General features: G+C 49.4%; 1 protein-coding gene across 3 annotated transcripts in view; it reads left to right on the top strand.

Annotated features, from left to right (window-relative positions):
* The window catches only part of LOC138265818 (ubiquitin carboxyl-terminal hydrolase 12A-like), a 735,388-nt gene that overhangs the window by 373,670 nt on the left and 344,991 nt on the right, over nt 1-16,727 (top strand). For all 3 annotated transcript variants that reach the window (XM_069213886.1, XM_069213884.1, XM_069213885.1), the window contains one exon: nt 4,938-5,087. In XM_069213886.1, coding sequence (XP_069069987.1) covers nt 4,938-5,087 — 150 coding nt within the window. The remainder of the gene's footprint in view (nt 1-4,937; nt 5,088-16,727) is intronic.

The raw sequence follows: 16,727 nt of genomic DNA, 5'->3' as shown, positions 1-16,727 counted from the left end.
GGAAATTGAAACCCAGTCCACAGTTACTCCCAACGAAGGTACAAGTGCACACCTGGATGGCAAAAAAGCCATTGACATATCTAGGAAAATTCACCACAATGCTTATATAGTCTCAGCTGCTGGCAGCCCTAGACATGATTGAAGAAACCACTCTAACAGATGCAGTCCTGAGACAAGTGGGATAACAGATCCAACAAGGGCAACAAAGACATCTGAAAGATGGATCTATGGAAGAAGGAATGAACACAAAAGACCTATCAATATTTCAACAAGTACATGAGTCACTAACCATGACCCCTAGGAATAAGAGACAGCACGATAATCATTCCCAAATCACTCTAGTTGAAAAGTCAAAGATCTAGCACATGAAGGACACAAGCGCTAATACAACAAAGAGAGCATTGTGAGATCGAATGTGGTTCTCAGACCTTGATCAGCTAGTAGAAGAGACACCTAAAGAATGCCGCCCATGTCAAACAACAAGCGAGAAGTCAAAACCGCCACCACTCTAAATGTTAGCCGCTCTACTGGTATTCCTGAAACCCTTAAGTGTGTAAATGGGCCCCCATTCAGTGGATAATACTTTGCTGAACCTGCAGCCGCCCTGGACATTAAAACTCCAGAAGATCAATCCACTTTAGCTACAAACAAATGGGATGGTGGAGCAGTTACTGAGAGCTCTAGAGAAGCAAGCGGAACAAGATCACATACATCCACAACAAACTTGCCACATAATTCTCTGATCGAGTCGCAACACCCTACACAGTACTACAGGTCAGTGTCTGTCAACACCCATGTACAGGTAAGAACTCAAGACTAGGATACCAAGCTCAAGCTACTATGCCTAAAGCTGGAGCCACCGCCGAAAGCAAAACCCTTGTCGGAATACAAGCCAAAGTCACAAAAGCAACAAAAAAAAAGCATTTGCATTGCAATAGGTCTTGGATGTGTGAGAGTTAGAGCTAATGGCATTGTAAATAAATTTGGGACCTTATAAGTGCAGCACGTTCTCCGGACATCAATGTTTGTGGTAAATCATCTAAGACATACTGGCCCTATTACTACCAGGCATTAATGAACGTCCTTTGACAGCATTGGCATGTGTAGTCTGTGGAACTGGTGCCCTGCACACATGGACATGCATTACCCAGAGAACCACAGATGGCCATTAGCACATGTAGGTAGACATGCTTGCACAGGCACACACACCCACAGGCAGAAAGAACACATACAGATACCCAGCTCTTGATGCAGCTCGGACAGAATGTGCCTTATTTATTGCCATGCAGCTGTGAGTGCCACAGTAGATTCCTGTGGGGAAATGGCGGCAGCCCCAAAGCAGCTACCCATTGCCCCAAGCCTCGTCCCCCGTTTTCTAATGCTGTGCGGGAAGAATAGATCCCACAGAGCAGCATCTTTTTTATTTTAGTCTGTGGTGGATAACAAGTCCCCATTTGCATTTGGTGTTCCCTTTTTTTATCTAGTTTCAATGAAAATACTCATGGCACTTGCAACAGTGAGAGCATACAGACATGTCATCGCAATGACCATAAGCCTGATCAGTAAAACACAGATTGACTACTCACTTAGGCTCAGGTTATTGGGAGACGTCAAATCTCCCCCAAAACGATTTAAGAGTATAGCTGATGTATTGTTATTACTAGCAAAGTGTTTCTTGCTCTTTGCATGGTCAAAACACAGTGTTCCCACTACCGTCGTGAGAGCTCTCTCACCTTGTCCCTGGGAGGCAGTAGGTCACGCACAGGGGTCCCATCGCAGACAGTACGCTGGTCTACTTTTCCGGTGAACGAGTCCCTCACGAACACCGTCATGTGGGATTGTAGGATTTACATCCACATGCCGAAGACTCCTAACCACTAGCCACAGAGCAACTCCTAGCCGATGAGAAGAAAAACCAAGCCAGCGCGTGAACAGTGAAGTTGGACTGGCATGGTAAACTCCCTAGCAGTTCAGCAGAATAGTACGTCAACCGCCCCGTGTGACATAGTAAACCATCTTGTAACAGTGAAGGTTGAATAACCCTTAAATTGGACACTGTTTTTAAATTGCTGCAAAACATGAGCACAGCCTGCTCTGTTTGTGCATGAAAAGCAATGTGAAGAAAACATTAGCACTGATGGGAAGTGCTTACAGCTGCCATGATGTTGGCACAGCGCAGTAGCTGCAAGGTAAAGCAAGGCTGCGCTTAGCATGACAAAACATGAGCACTGATGGGAAGTGCTTGCGGCAGCCTGGAACTGGGTGCTGCGCTGAAGCTGAAAGATAAAACGTAGTGGGTGCCACACTACACTGCAATGAATACAAAACAAGGAGGTGGGAGAGAAGAATGCTGTTTTAAAATGTAAGCAGCTACGGTGGAGGTGTGCTCACAGTAGGAGTGGCAACCATCACACTCTGGGGCCCCTTTGTGCCAGCAGCTGTAGATTTGGTTGGAGCAGTGGCAGACTGTTTTGCTGAGGTGCTGGGCTGGGTCGTTGGGACCCTGCTCTTACAGGCAGGACAGAGGGGTAGAGGGGAAGGGAAGGAGAAGTCAAGTTGGGCAAGGAAAAGCTTCTTAGGGACGTTGGGGTGGGATGAGGGATGGGATTGGATGTTGAGGTAGTGGTTGCACCCTACCCTCTGGGCTGTCCAAGGTCTACCCTTAAAAAGGAAGGTTTGGGCCTAGGAAAGGTTTCCCTTGCCAAGTGAAAATGGCAGTTTAAAAATGACAGATACAGGCTTAATTGCAGACCTGAGACATGTTTAAAGGGCAACTTAAGAGGGTGGTGCAATCAGTGCTGCAGGCCCGTGAGTATCATTTAATTTACAGGTCCTGGGTACATATATTACCACTTTACTAGGGACTTAAAAGTAAATTAAATGTGCCAATTGGGTGTAAGTCAGTTTCACCATGTTTAAATGAGAAAGCATAAACACTTTGTCACTGGTTAGCAGTGGTAAAGTGCACAGAGGCTTAATGGCAACAAAAACAAATTCAGCAAAAATAGGAGAATGAAGGCAAAAGGTTGAGGGAAGATGACCCTTAAGCTGACCGCTCTAACAGCCTCAATTTTTGGTTCTTTTACAGCAGCGGCTGGCGGCGAGGAAGAGTTGGGGGGGCAAATGGGTAGTGGGTGGGTGCGTGCATACAAGGCAAGTGGGGACTATAAATAAATAGAAATAGATACTAACCTTGCTTGCTTTCCAGCGTCCAACGTCCTCATCTGCTTCGTTCCATGTCCTGCTCCTCCAGGCTTCAGGTTCCATGTGCTCCAGCCAATTCTCCTAACCAATCCTGACGCTTCTTGTATGCTGGTAACCGGCATGCAAGAAACACCAGGATTGGAGGGAGCTGCCTATCTCAGCACTCTCAAGAGCACTAGAGGACTGTGCTTTCTGTAACCCAGCTGTCTAGGACAGCTGGGTTACAGAGGTTTGAAGATTGCCAGTCTGGCTGGTCGTCACAAGACAGCTGGCCACACAGACAAGCGCACTTTAAACCTAAGTGCACAGGCAGCCCACCACTCCTCCCTGCTCCACCAATGGCCCAGCCCTGTCCTCACACTTGGTGAAAATTTAAATGGTAATAAATTAACTTTATTACTATTTTATTTTCCATCTAAGGCTTTTCTGGGGGGAGTATTTGTTAGTGGGGGGACGCTCCACCACCCTAATGGAGAAGCCGCTCCTGGTCTTTTACAGAAACACCAATAATAGTTTAAACTAAACCAGACAAAGGGGGTTATTCTAACTTTGGAAGAGGTGTTAATCCGTCCCAAAAGTGACGGAAAAGTGACGGATTTACCACCAGCCGTATTATGAGTCCATTATATCCTATGGAACTTGTAATACGGCTGGTGGTATATCCGTCACTTTACCGTCACTTTTGGGACAGATTAACACTCCTCCAAAGTTAGAATAACCCCCAAAGATCCTACTGTCATTTTTTAAAATAGGCCTCTTTTTCTGCTAGAGTCTCAAAAGTTTTAAACAATATTATGCACCCTGATCAAATAATTTTACTTGAGGGTATTTGTTTGTTTTATATAATTGCTATTGAACTGCACCTAAACTACTAAAGGAAAATTGTTGGATATTTTACTCTATGACATTGTAAAACAAATATTTAATTTCTAAAACAATTATTATTTGAGTGCCCGGATATTTTTAAATTCTGTTCTTATGTGTGGAAAATCATTGTAAAACTACTAACTACTCCGAAGTATTTTCCATATAAGCTTATCATTTATAAATCATTTGCTTTAACGTGTTCAACATTTATAGTCTATAAACAAATATTTGGTTTTGTTTAGTATCATATGAAATTGAGTCAGTTACCTGCAGTTGAAAAGATCCAAGTCTGTTATCTGGCTACACTTGGTGTGCTTGGTTTAATTTCACTAGAAAAGATGATGGATTTTCTGTTTGTAAACTTAACACATTCATCTCAACTCATCAGTTGTTCCGAAACACACTTGATATTTACTGTTCTTTTAACCTATTGAAAATTGTTACCTAATAGCAGATAAATAGTGTTATTATATTTACACCAGTATTGTGTTGTTGATTTTTTTCCCTAAGTTGGTAGCTCGTTTATTTCTTATTTCTTGTTATTCTTTTTTGCATATTGTACATCTCCATATTTAAGTTATTATGTTCTGTTCTCAGACTTAAAAATTAATATATACATACCATTCAGTGCTGTTTTTGCTTTGTTCCGTTTCATTTATAAAAAATATGCACCTTTATGCTATTGAATTCTAGAAAGCAGGATGAACAATGCCTTTTTCCTAGCCTGGAAAATAACCTTGGAACACGTTTAACATTGTTTAAACTGAAGATCTTTAAGATTATTTTTGTTTGTCTTGCGCTGATAAGATGAATAGGGTAATAGCTCATTTTGATTTCTGGCATCCTTCTCTCCTTCGGTTCTCCAGAGGCAAGCATTAACACGTCTACCGCGCATTTTGGTTGTTCAGCTCAAGAGGTTTGACTTCAGCTTCTATGAACAACGTTTTGTGAAACTGGATAATGCGATGCACATCAACACCACATTGGAAGTTCCATGTGAAATGGAGTTACAGAAGGTATGAAGACATGATATGATTTACTGTTTTATCAGCTTTGTCAGGGGACACAGGTATGCAGGGGTGTAACGCTGAGAGTAGGTGTTGAGGGAGATTGGAGAGGAGGTCAAAGACATTTTCAGATCTCCAGCCTATTTTTCTAGACAGCACAAAATTTGATGAAGGAATGCTTGAAGTATTCTGAGCTGCTGGTATTACCTCTGTACTTTTTTCCATTCCATCGCTTTTTGACTTGCCTGTGCCATCACAGAGACCGCCCTTATGCAAATCATTCTTGACCCACCACAAAGTGGAATAGTACAATTTTCCCTGCTATACCTCAAATCAGTCAGGAACGTGAGCACCATTGATCAGTTTCATCTTTGGGTCAAATCAGTTGGGTGCAGCTTGATTCCAAAGGCACAAAAAGCTTGGGGCAAACTGGCGCAACCCTCACACTCAGGGAGACTTACAGAACTCTAAAGATGATAGCTGAAATGCGGGAACATCTCAGTTTCTGGTAAAACATCTGTTCAACATACTTTTCATAACTTTAGTCCATCTGTGCAATTACATAGATCAAACATTCTCAAATCAACCTTTGTCCTACCCCTAACGGAACCGTCCTGCCCAAACTGGTTAGTCAAGTCCGCTCTCAGTGGAAATACAAGACCAGTTTTGACTTGGGTGGATGCCAGTCTGGTTCTGGTGAGACTGTGGACTAATGCTTCCAACTCAGGAGTGTAATTAAGATCTCAGGATCACAGGTTAAAAGCCTCATTAGTCTACTCATCTTTACATCTCACTGAGGCTAAAAAAAGGGTATAATTTGATTTTGTAACACTAAACATTTGTTATTCAGTGCCAGTATTCCCCAAGAAGAGACTGTCCACTTAAAAAATATGCATGTCAGGTTATTATTAAGGTGCAGCTTGTGTCCTGTGTAGATTGTGCCACAATGAGCTTTAGTTCCACATCTGAGCACACTCCTGCCACTTAGTAATACTCACTGATGTAGCACAGAATGTGCTAGGGGAATGCTTGGAATGCTTGGATTAGTCAAAGCCACTGTTTATTAATTTGGAGCGCTGTCCATTCCTTTGGAATGAGATGCCCTCAGGGAGATTTTCCATACTTACCGGTAAGTATGTTTTTCTAGTACAGCAGCCACATGTTTTAAAATACATTGGGGCATATTTACAAGAAAGTGGCACATCAGCTATGATCCCCCCTACCGGCAGCTAATGACACCATGGTTGTGCTGTATTTATGATATGGCGCACCATGGCAGTCGTTAGCACAATACCGTCAACATTTTTTATGCTATTCTGGCACATTGCTGCACTAGCGTCAAAAGTTTTGACGCTAGTGCAGCAAAACACAGGAAGGCCCAGTGAATATAATAGGTGTTTCATTTTAACGCCTGCTTTAAGCAGGCGTTAAAGAAGATGTAAAAAATGGCACAGTGAAATGTTGTAAATTTCACTGTGCCATTTGTTTAGACCTCCTTGTGTGGAACGCCCCCCTTGAAGACATTATGCCCGCACAGGCATAATGTGGCACAAGCGGTTACAAAGTGGTGCAATGCAAGCAGAAAGACATCCTTAACACCGCCTTAGCGTTAAAAAAATTACATAAGGGCAGTGCAAGGGCTTGTAAATATGTTCCATGGTGTGTGATGGTCTGTGTATGTGTTATTGTGGTGCTTTATGAAGTATGATGATGTGCATGTGGTGGATGTTTCACAGCATGACATAATTGTTTTAGAGGAATGATTGACAAGATGCAACACTGTCAAGCTCATGTACTTATTTGTTTAGTTCGTGCAACATAGCTTTTCAATCAGAAATGTACACGTCTGTGACAGTTTATAGGTCAATGAAGAACACTTAGGGGGTCAATACAACCCTGGCGGACGGTGTTAAAGCGGCGGTAAGACCGCCAACAGGCCGGCTGTAAAGATTTTGGAATTACGACCGTGGCGGAAACCGCCAACAAAGACAGCCACGTTAACACTCCGACCGCCACGGCGGTACAAACAAACAGCGCGGCGGTCACCGCCAACAGACAGGCGAAGGACAATGTACCGCCCACACTATTATGACAGGCCAATCCGCCACCTTTTCTGGGGCGGATTCACCGTGGATAAAAACACGGCGGAAACAGGAATTTCGAAGGGAAAATGCTCACCTCTACACACTCCACGAGGAAGGAGGACACCATGGAGCCGGAACTCCATATTCTTCCTGCAATAGTCTTCCTGCTCCTGTACCAGGAGCACCAACGCCGGCGGCGAAGACCACGCTGAGTACTGCACCTGTGACACAGGGGAGGTGGGAGGCAAAAAAACAGGGACACACACACGCAACACCCCCACCCTCACCCACTACAACACACACACCAATGAATATCTAAACATTACAGTTACACCCACCAACCCCACCGGAAGAATGCAAAGACAAAAGGAAATGAGTGTAACCATTGTAATATATCAAAATTCAGTAAGCAAATATATACATATATACACTATTAACAAAATATAAACCAAGATTAGTAGTCCAGGTATTGCACCATTCATAGTCCGTGGACCACTGGGCCCAAAATGCATGGGCGAGGCCCACACACGATACCAGATCAAAACAGAGAGAACACTGCAGGGGCATCAGATAGAAATACAACAGGCACCTCAGAGGGAAGGGAAGGGGGGGCACCTCAGCCGGATGAGTGCACGACGCCAGATCCACGACGGGGGCTCCATGCCCATTGATGTATCCTGGGGAGTGCAAAGCCACAGTCTCTCAAGTCTCTCCAGTGGGTGGTTTTCCCACTGCTGCATCCTGGGGAGTGCAAAGCCACAGTCTCTCAAGTCTCTCCAGTGGGTGGTTTGCCCACTGCTGCATCCTGGGGAGTGCAAAGCCACAGTCTCTCAAGTCTCTCCAGTGGGTGGTTTGCCCACTGCTGCATCCTGGGGAGTGCAAAGCCACAGTCTCTCCAGTGGGTGGTTTGCCCACTGCATTATCTTGGGGAGTGCAAAGCCACAGTCTCTCAAGTCTCTCCAGTGGGTGGTTTGCCCACTGCTGCATCCTGGGGAGTGCAACGCCACAGTCTCTCAATTCTCTCCAGTGGGTGGTGTGCCCACTGCTGCATCCTGGGGAGTGCAAAGCCACAGTCTCACAAGTGGATAACAGCCTCCACTAGTTCTGGAGGGGGCTTTGTGCCCAGAGTGCTTCATCCTGCCAAGGACAGAGGTAGTGGATGTGGTACTCCACTGGTTCTAGAGGGGGACTGGTGCCCAGAGTGCTTCATCCTGTCAAGGACAGAGGTAGTGGATGTGATACTCCACTGGTTCTGGAGGGGGCTTTGTGCCCAGAGTGCTTCATCCTGCCAAGGACAGAGTTAGTGGATGTGATACTCCACTGGTTCTGGAGGGGGACTGGTGCCCAGAGTGTATCACTCACCCCGTGACGGTCCCTGTTGTGTCAGTGCCCCTGCCGCTCATGGGCTAGCGGTGCTTGAGTAGACGGTGCTTGCCTTGTTCAGCGGTGCTTGACTTGGCTTGGCGGTCCTTGCCCCGTTCAGCGGTGCTTGCCCTGTTCTGCGGTGCTTGACTTGGCGGTCCTTGCCCTGTTCAGCGGTCCTTGCCCTGTTCAGCGGTGCTTGCCCTGTTCAGCGGTGCTTGACTTAGCGGTCCTTGCCCTGTTCAGCGGTCCTTGCCCTGTTCAGCGGTGCTTGCCCTGTTCAGCGGTGTTTGACTTGGCGGTCCTTGCCCTGTTCAGCGGTGCTTGCCCTGTTCAGCGGTGCTTGACTTGGCGGTCCTTGCCCTGTTCAGCGGTGCTTGACTTGGCGGTCCTTGCCCTGTTCAGCGGTCCTTGCCCTGTTCAGTGGTCCTTGCCCTGTTCAGCGGTGCTTGACTTGGCGGTCCTTGCCCTGTTCAGCGGTCCTTGCCCTGTTCAGCGGTGCTTGACTTGGCGGTGCTTGCCCTGTTCAGCGGTGCTTGACTTGGCGGTCCTTCATTGCCCAGCTGGGCTGAGGCTGGCGGTCCTTCATTGGGCAGCTGGGCTGTGGCTGGCGGGGCCCTCCTAGGCAGCTGGGCTGTGGCTGGTGGGGCCCTCCTGGGCAGCTGGGCTGTGGCTGGCGGGGCCCTCCTGGGCAGCTTGGCTGTGGCTGGCGGGGCCCTCCTGGGCAGCGACGATGAGGCTGGTGGTGGCCTCCTGGGCAGTGACGATGGGGCTGGCGCTGGCCTCCTGAGCAGCGACGATGGGGCTGGCTGGGCCCTCCTGGCCAGCGGGATGATGGCGGTCTTCTCCGCTGTGCTGCTCCTCCAAGACTTGCCGGGTTTCTTCTGGCCCTTCCCCACCTTGGGAGGAGTCACAGCTGAGTCCACACTCCCCCCGGGACCCCTGGGTGCGGCTTGGGTGGCTGGAGTCTTCCCCCTCTCCCACCAGGCACTGGCCAACTTCTGGTGCTTCACAGGGGGGGACTGGCTGTGCTGTGGCTCCGTGACACACTGGCTGTCCTGGTGGCCGGTGCACTCCACATACCTGTGACAACAGGCACCACTGGTCCCGTAGATTTTGTGGCTGAGGTGCTAGTTCAGGACCTATGAGTTGGATGGGGGGGTGGTGGGAAATAGGTTAAGGATGGACAGGAAAAGTTGTTTGGAGACACTGGGACAGGTAGCTGGAGGGGGTTTGGGAGTGGAGGAAGAGGTGGTGGTTGTAGGAGGTGTAAGTTTTGTGGTTTTGGGTGCAGGTGCATGCGCTGGAGGCTGTTGTGAGGTGGATGTATGTTGGGTGGGTGTGTGCCTGCGTTTGTGTATCTTCTGAGGGGGCGTCACAGACACACTGGGAGAGGACACACGGGACATGTGAATGGTAGTGGGGGTGGTGACTGCACGTGAGCAGGGTGTGCTGGTGGGTGTGCTGGTGCGGACGTAGTGGCTGTAGAGGTAGTGCATGCAGGTGTGAGTGTAGACGAGACTGGGAGGGAGGAGGGAGACGAGGAGGAGGGGGACACAGTGGAGGCAGTGGATGTTGGTGTGTCTGTATGTGTGTGATGCTTGCGTGAGTGCCATTGTGATGTGTGGTGCTTATGTTTGCCTGAGCTTCCCTTGTGTGGTGAGGTGTGTGCAGGCTGGTCTGATGCTGTGCTTGGGATAGGCAGAGGTACAGGGGATTGGGTCTGGGTGGAGGAAGTTGGAGGGGGGAGGCTAGACACAGGGACAATGGCTGCCATTAGTGCTGAGGCCAGAGTTTGAAAGGTTCGGTGAAGGGCCGCCTGACCAGAATGAATGCCCTCCAGGAATGCATTGGTTTGTTGCAACTCCCTTTCTACACCCTGGATGGCATTCAAAATTGTAGACTGCCCAACAGTGAGTGACCTGAGGAGGTCAATGGCCTCCTCACTGAGGGCAGCAGAGGTGACAGGGGCAGGGGCTGAGGTGTCTGGGGTGAAGGTGATGCCCACCCTCCTGGGTGAGCGGGCACGGGCGAAGGCTGAGGGGCTGCTGGTAGGGGGGGTGGCGGCGGCTGTACCTGTAGAAGTGGGGGGCACAGATGTTGCCGCCACAACAAGGGAGCTCCCATCGGAGGACGAGTCTGTGTCGCTGGTTTCAGCTCCTGTCACCACTGTGGTGCTCCCCCCGCCCTCCGTTCCACTGGTGTATTCAGAGTCCATAGTGTGGCCCTCCATGGCCATGTGGGATGCAGCTCCCTCGTGCTCCGGTGCCACTGCTCTTCCACCCGATGATGCTAAAGCACACAAGAACAGGGGGACTGCAAAAAGGGGGGGGGGGGGGCAGAAGCAAGACATGTTGAGTGCATGGCTTACCGCTACCGTTGGCGGTTGGCGGACAAGACAGACACAGAAGCCCCCTGCACTACGTCGCGCTGTTAGGCTCTACAGTGCAATTCCTGGGAAATGGCCTACAAGGCTATGGACGACATATGCACACATAGATGACACAGGTGCATGAATAGCTGTAGTTGGCACTCTACAGAGGTGGGGTGGGGGGCCACAGGGCCATGCCTTACGAAGGGGCCTAGCCTACGGAACTCGCCCTGGCCTAGGGAAACCCACAGCCCTCCTCCCCCACCCAGACCCCTCCACTGCGCACAAAGTCAGCTGAATGAGAGTGTACTCACCCCCTTGTGTCTGCTGTGATGTCCTCAAGCGCCCATCCAACTCCGGGTAGGCCACTGCCAGGATCCGGAACATCAGGGGGGTCATGGTTCGACGGGCACCCCTCCCACGTTGAGAGGCCATCCCCAGCTGAGCCTTTGCCGTCTTCTTGCTCCAGCGGCGAATGACCTCCCATCTTTTCCGGCAGTGGGTGCTCCGTCTGTGGTGGACCCCCAGGGTCCGGACGTCCTTGGCGATGGCACGCCAAATATCCTTCTTCTGGTGGGCGCTGACCTACATGAAATGTACAGGGGAAGAAGAGAAGTCATTACCAACTGCGCCATCAAAGTGAGTGTCCCCCATCCCTACCCTTGCCATGTGGCACATGCACCCACCGTCTTTCATTCACTCAGAACTCTGCCCCCTTCCTTCTTACAACCAGCCCTCTCCACACAGGCATAGCCCATACAACATGCACCCTGTGTACTTACCTGTTGGTCTGGAGGACTGTAGAGTAGCGTGTACCCCATCGACGAGCTTCTCCAACTCCTCCGATGTGAAGGCAGGGGCCCTTTCCCCAGACGCACGAGCCATTGTCTCTTCCAGACCGAGGTCACAGCAGCACTTGCAGTATAGGTCCTCTCCTGTCGAAGATCAGGTATCGAGTGATTTAACAGATAGAAAATGGCGTTCACGTCCAAGGCGGTGCGTACCATCACCGCCGGCGTACATCGTCATTGGCTCCTGGGACCCATAGGGTCCAATGTTAACCATGGCCTAATTACCAACTGCGTCACACATACTTAGGCCTACTCTGAACACACATACAGGCCACGTTTTGTGATTGAATGGTGTTCTGTGTAGACTGTGGGTACATACCTCTGAGTTGTTTGACTGTGCTCGCTGTTGTCCTTCATAGGCACCGTCCTCTGGGACATGTGAGGAGATGGCGGAATCCTCAGGTGTACCGACCGCTGGTGGACCTGTCGGCAATGGAGGAAAGAAATTTGATAATCACCTAGAGGTTTGACCGTGCCACAATCCAGGAACTGTGTACACAATTGGAGTCTGACCTGATGTCAGCAATCCGCCATCCCACAGGAATCCCCCTCAAGTGCAGGTGTTATCAGTGCTCCATTTCCTTGCTAGTGGGTCTTTTCAAACAACTGTGGCCATGGCATCAGGGATGTCCCAGCCTATGTTTTCCAACGTATTGTCCAGAGTGTTGTCTGCCCTGCTGAACCACATGCGGAGCTACATCGTTTTCCCTCAGGTGGAGGATTTGCCTACAGTGAAAGGTGACTTCTATGCCCTTGGACATATCCCCACCATCATAGGTGCCAATGATGGGACACATGTGGCTTTGGTCCCCCCCCCCCCACACACACACACAGTAGTGAACAGGTGTACAGAAACTGGAAGAGTCATCATTCCATGAATGTACAGATGGTATGTTTGGCAGACCAGTACATCTCCCATGTGAATGCCATGTTCCCTGGATCAGTGCATGACGCCTACATCATGCGGAATAGCAGCATCCCTTATGTGATGGGTCAACTCCAGAGGCACCGTGTGTGGCTATTAGGTGACTCTGGTTACCCCAACCTGTCATGGCTACTGACCCCGGTGAGGAATCCCAGGACAAGGGCAGAGGAACGGTACAATGATGCCCATGGGCGAACTAGGAGGGTGATCGAGTGGACCTTCGGCCTCCTGAAGGCCAGGTTCAGGTGCCTCCATATGACAGGTGGATCCCTATTCTACTCACCAAAGAAGGTGTGCCAGATCATCGTGGCCTGCTGTATGCTTCATAACTTGGCTTTGCGACGACAGGTGCCTTTTCTGCAGGAGGATGGTCCAGATGGCGGTGTTGTGGCAGCTGTGGAGCCTGTGGACAGTGATGAGGAGGAAGCAGAGGAAGAAGACATGCAGAACAGGGACTCAGTCATCCAGCAATATTTCCAGTGAAACACAGGTGAGAATGCATTCATGCCTACTACATGTACTTTTACACTTCTACCTCTATCTTGTCTGTCGATTTCACCCAGTGTATGGTCACTGAGTTGTCACTTTCCCTTACGGTTTCACAGGTGTGGGTCCCAACGTGTGTCATCTGCTTAGATTCCTCAGGGACTAGAGCTGTGTGACATAGGTATGTTGACATTACTATTTCCTGAACATTTTGTCACTGTAATTGCAAATACACTATTTCGAAATCACAGACAGACTCCTGATCTTTTGGTGCTTTAGGTGTGTTTATTTAAATAAAAAATATTGGAGGGGGAAGTTAAATGGTGAGGGTTGATGGTGGAGGAATGTCCATGGCAGAGTCCAGTCTATTAGTCTCACAGGTGCATTGCCCTTATGGGCATAGGAAGTGGAGCTGGGGCAGTTTCAATATGGACAGGGTGACAAAGTGGGACAGTGGGATGACAATCAGGGTGGTCTCATTTCTTGGCGGGGTCTTGGCATTGTGCTCTGTCTTGTTCCTGGATCTCAGGGACCGTTTGCGGGGTGGTTCTCTGTCTGCAGGGGGTGGGGTCCTGGTGTGGTGGTCCTGTGGCGGTGCCTCCTGTCCACTAGCGCCGGCGGAGGTGGTGGCCAGTTCATCGTCCATGCTAGTGTCAGGGGCCCCTTGTAGTGCCAAAGTGTCCCTCCTGGTGTTGAGTACTTCCTTCAGCACCCCTACGATGGTGCCCAGGGCAGAGTTGATGGTTCTGAGTTCCTCCCTGAACCCCAAATACTGTTCCTCCTGCATGCGCTGGGTCTCCTGAAACTTGGCCAGTACCGTTGCCATCGTCTCCTGGGAGTGGTGGTATGCTCCCATGATGGAGGAGAGGGCCTTGTGGAGAGTGGGTTCCCTTGGCCTGTCCGCCCCCTGTCGTACAGCAGCCCTCCCAGTTCCCCTGTGTTCCTGGGCCTCCGTCCCCTGGACCGTGTGCTCACTGCCACTGCCCCCAGGTCCCCGTTGTTGTTGGGGTGGTGGGTTATCCTGGGTTCCCTGTAGTGGTGGACACACAGCTGATCGACGTGTCCTGGGGATGGAGGTATGGGCCCGCTGGGTGGGTGCTGTGCTGGTGTTTCCAGAGGGGGGAAGGTCTGTGGTGGCCTGTGCCTGTGTGAGGGGAACCAACTGTCCCGAGGCCCACGATGGTCCGGGCTGCTCATCTAGATCCAGGTGGACAGAGGTGCTGTCATCACTGTGGGCCTCTTCTGTGGGTGGAGTGGAGATGTCTGGACCCTCCTGTCTGGTGACGTTGGGTAGTGGTCCTGCAGGGGTGGAAAGGCATGATTATTGCATCTGTGTGTGGCATGGTGTGCAATGGGTGGGTGAGCGTGTACCCCAGTGCTGGCATTCCTGTGTGGGGGCTTGTGTGATGATGGTTTAGGGGTGTGTATGGGTATGTGCAGTGGGCATGCTTTAGTGATGGGTGTCCATGCGTTGGTGTTGCATGCAGGGCTTGGTGTTGGGATGGGTGGTTTGTGATATTGGGACATTTGTGAGGAGTTGGAGTGATAGGGGTGGGGGCGAGGGTGGGGATAGCATGCAGGTAGGGTGGGGGATATGGTAGTTAAAGGTTTGACTTACCAGAGTCCATTCCTCCACCGACTCCTGTGAGGCCCTCAGGATGCAGAATCGCCAAGACCTGCTCCTCCCATGTTGTTAGTTGTGGGGGAGGAGGTGGGGGTCCGCCGCCAGTCCGCTGAACCGCCTGGTGGTGACTTGAGACCACAGAACACACCTTCCCCCGTAGGTCGTTCCACCTCTTCCTGATGTCCTCCTGATTTCTTGGGTGTTGTCCCACTGCGTTGACCCCGTCGACTATTCTTCACCATAGCTCCATCTTCCTTGCAATTGAGGTGTGCTCCAAATAGCTGTGGCTCAACCCAGACGATTTCCTCCACCATGACCCTGAGCTCCTCCTCCGAGAACCTGGGGTGTCTTTGCCGTTCCATGGAGTGGTGTAGGTGATGTGTGGGGTGGTGTGTGTGGTGATAAGTGTGGTGATATGTAGTGGTGTGTGGTGTTTTGTGCGTGGAAGTTCTGTGGGTGATGGTGTTGTGTGCCTGTGGATGCTAGTTTGTGGATGGTGGTGTCTCTCTCGGGCCTTCTGTCTAATAGTGATCGTAGGGGTTTGTGGGTGATGTGGGTGTGTGTTTTATATTGTATTGGGTGTGTGGGAGTGGGGTGTGTATGTGTTTCAGGTGTGTGTGTTTCGAATTGTCCAATGTGGCTGTGTTTTGTAAGAGTGTGTGTATTTTGTAAGAGTGTGTGTATTTTGAGTGCGGCAGTGTGTACCGCCAATAGAATACCGCTGCGTGGATTTGTGTGTCGTGATAGTGTGGGCGTATTTCTGTTGGCGTGATGTTTTTTTTTTCGCCAGTTTATCACTGACCTTTGGTGTGGCGGACTTGTGTGGGTGTCTGGATTTTGTTGGATTCTGAGATGTGGGTCATAATAGCTGTGGCGGAATTCCATGGCCGCGGCGGTGTGTTGGTGGCCTTCTGCACGGCGGTAAGCGGCTTTTACCGCCACTGTTGTAATGACCGCCTTAATGTGAATATAGCAGTGAATATAGCAGCAGACTAGTCAGGATAAAACAATTCTTTGTCCGGATATTGGCCATTACAACATGTAGGCGGTAACTACGAATAGTTTCTATATCTGCGCACTCATAAATGATGACAATTAGTGTCCGCTATTAATGGCCAACGCTGCCATACAAGGAAGAGTATTTTTATATTGCATTTTTATTCATAAGTTTGAATGCTAATAAAGGACACAAATATGAAAGAGATACACATAACTACATGAAATGTTTTCAGTAAGCACTAGTAAAGGCCTGGAAATGGGGATTCTAAGTGGAAGTAACTAGTTTGTAAGCTTAGGCTGAGTGGAAGCGAGTCCGCCTGTGAATGTGTACTGCCGAGGGCTAAGCTAGTTAACCGCCCTCTCCCTCTTTATAGGCACTAGCCTGCAGTTCATACTGTACTGAGTTGAGATTTTTAATGACATTATTGTTATTATAATTAATGCCCTGGGAGGTTACATTTTTGGGTGCTGGAGATGTTGGGTACCTTTAGAGTTTCACTTTTTTTTGGCAGCTCTTTGTACATATGCAAGTGGCATCGTAACTAGAAATGCTTTCTGAACCACCCTTCCAATCCAGTAACTAATTCTTTTAAATCATACATTTCTTGTCCTAGACTGCGGCTTTTGCACCGTTAGTGTCACCATTGAGGTTTACAAGGGGGCATTATGGTGCAAACTAGTCTGTGTCCGTATTTTATCTTCATTCATTTCCTCTCTGATTCTAGGTTCTCTGTCAGCAGAGGTGTTTTTGCATATTATCCTAATTCCCAAAGGGTGATTCAGCTTAACAAGATGAATAATGGGATCATCTTGGTCCTGTTTAGGGCTTCTGATGATAAATGTTTTTTTAGGTAGTTATGTGTATTTGTAATGTTATGTGTGTTTGTAAAGTGGACTATCACCAACAAGGGTATCCTGAGTCCGAGCAGGCCAGTGTGCCTTGCTCT

The sequence above is a fragment of the Pleurodeles waltl genome, chromosome 11, assembly GCF_031143425.1.
Source record: "Pleurodeles waltl isolate 20211129_DDA chromosome 11, aPleWal1.hap1.20221129, whole genome shotgun sequence".
Taxonomy (NCBI): Eukaryota; Metazoa; Chordata; class Amphibia; order Caudata; family Salamandridae; genus Pleurodeles; species Pleurodeles waltl.
The sequence above is the reverse complement of the archived record's forward strand: the minus strand, read 5'-3'. Positions and strand labels throughout refer to the sequence as shown.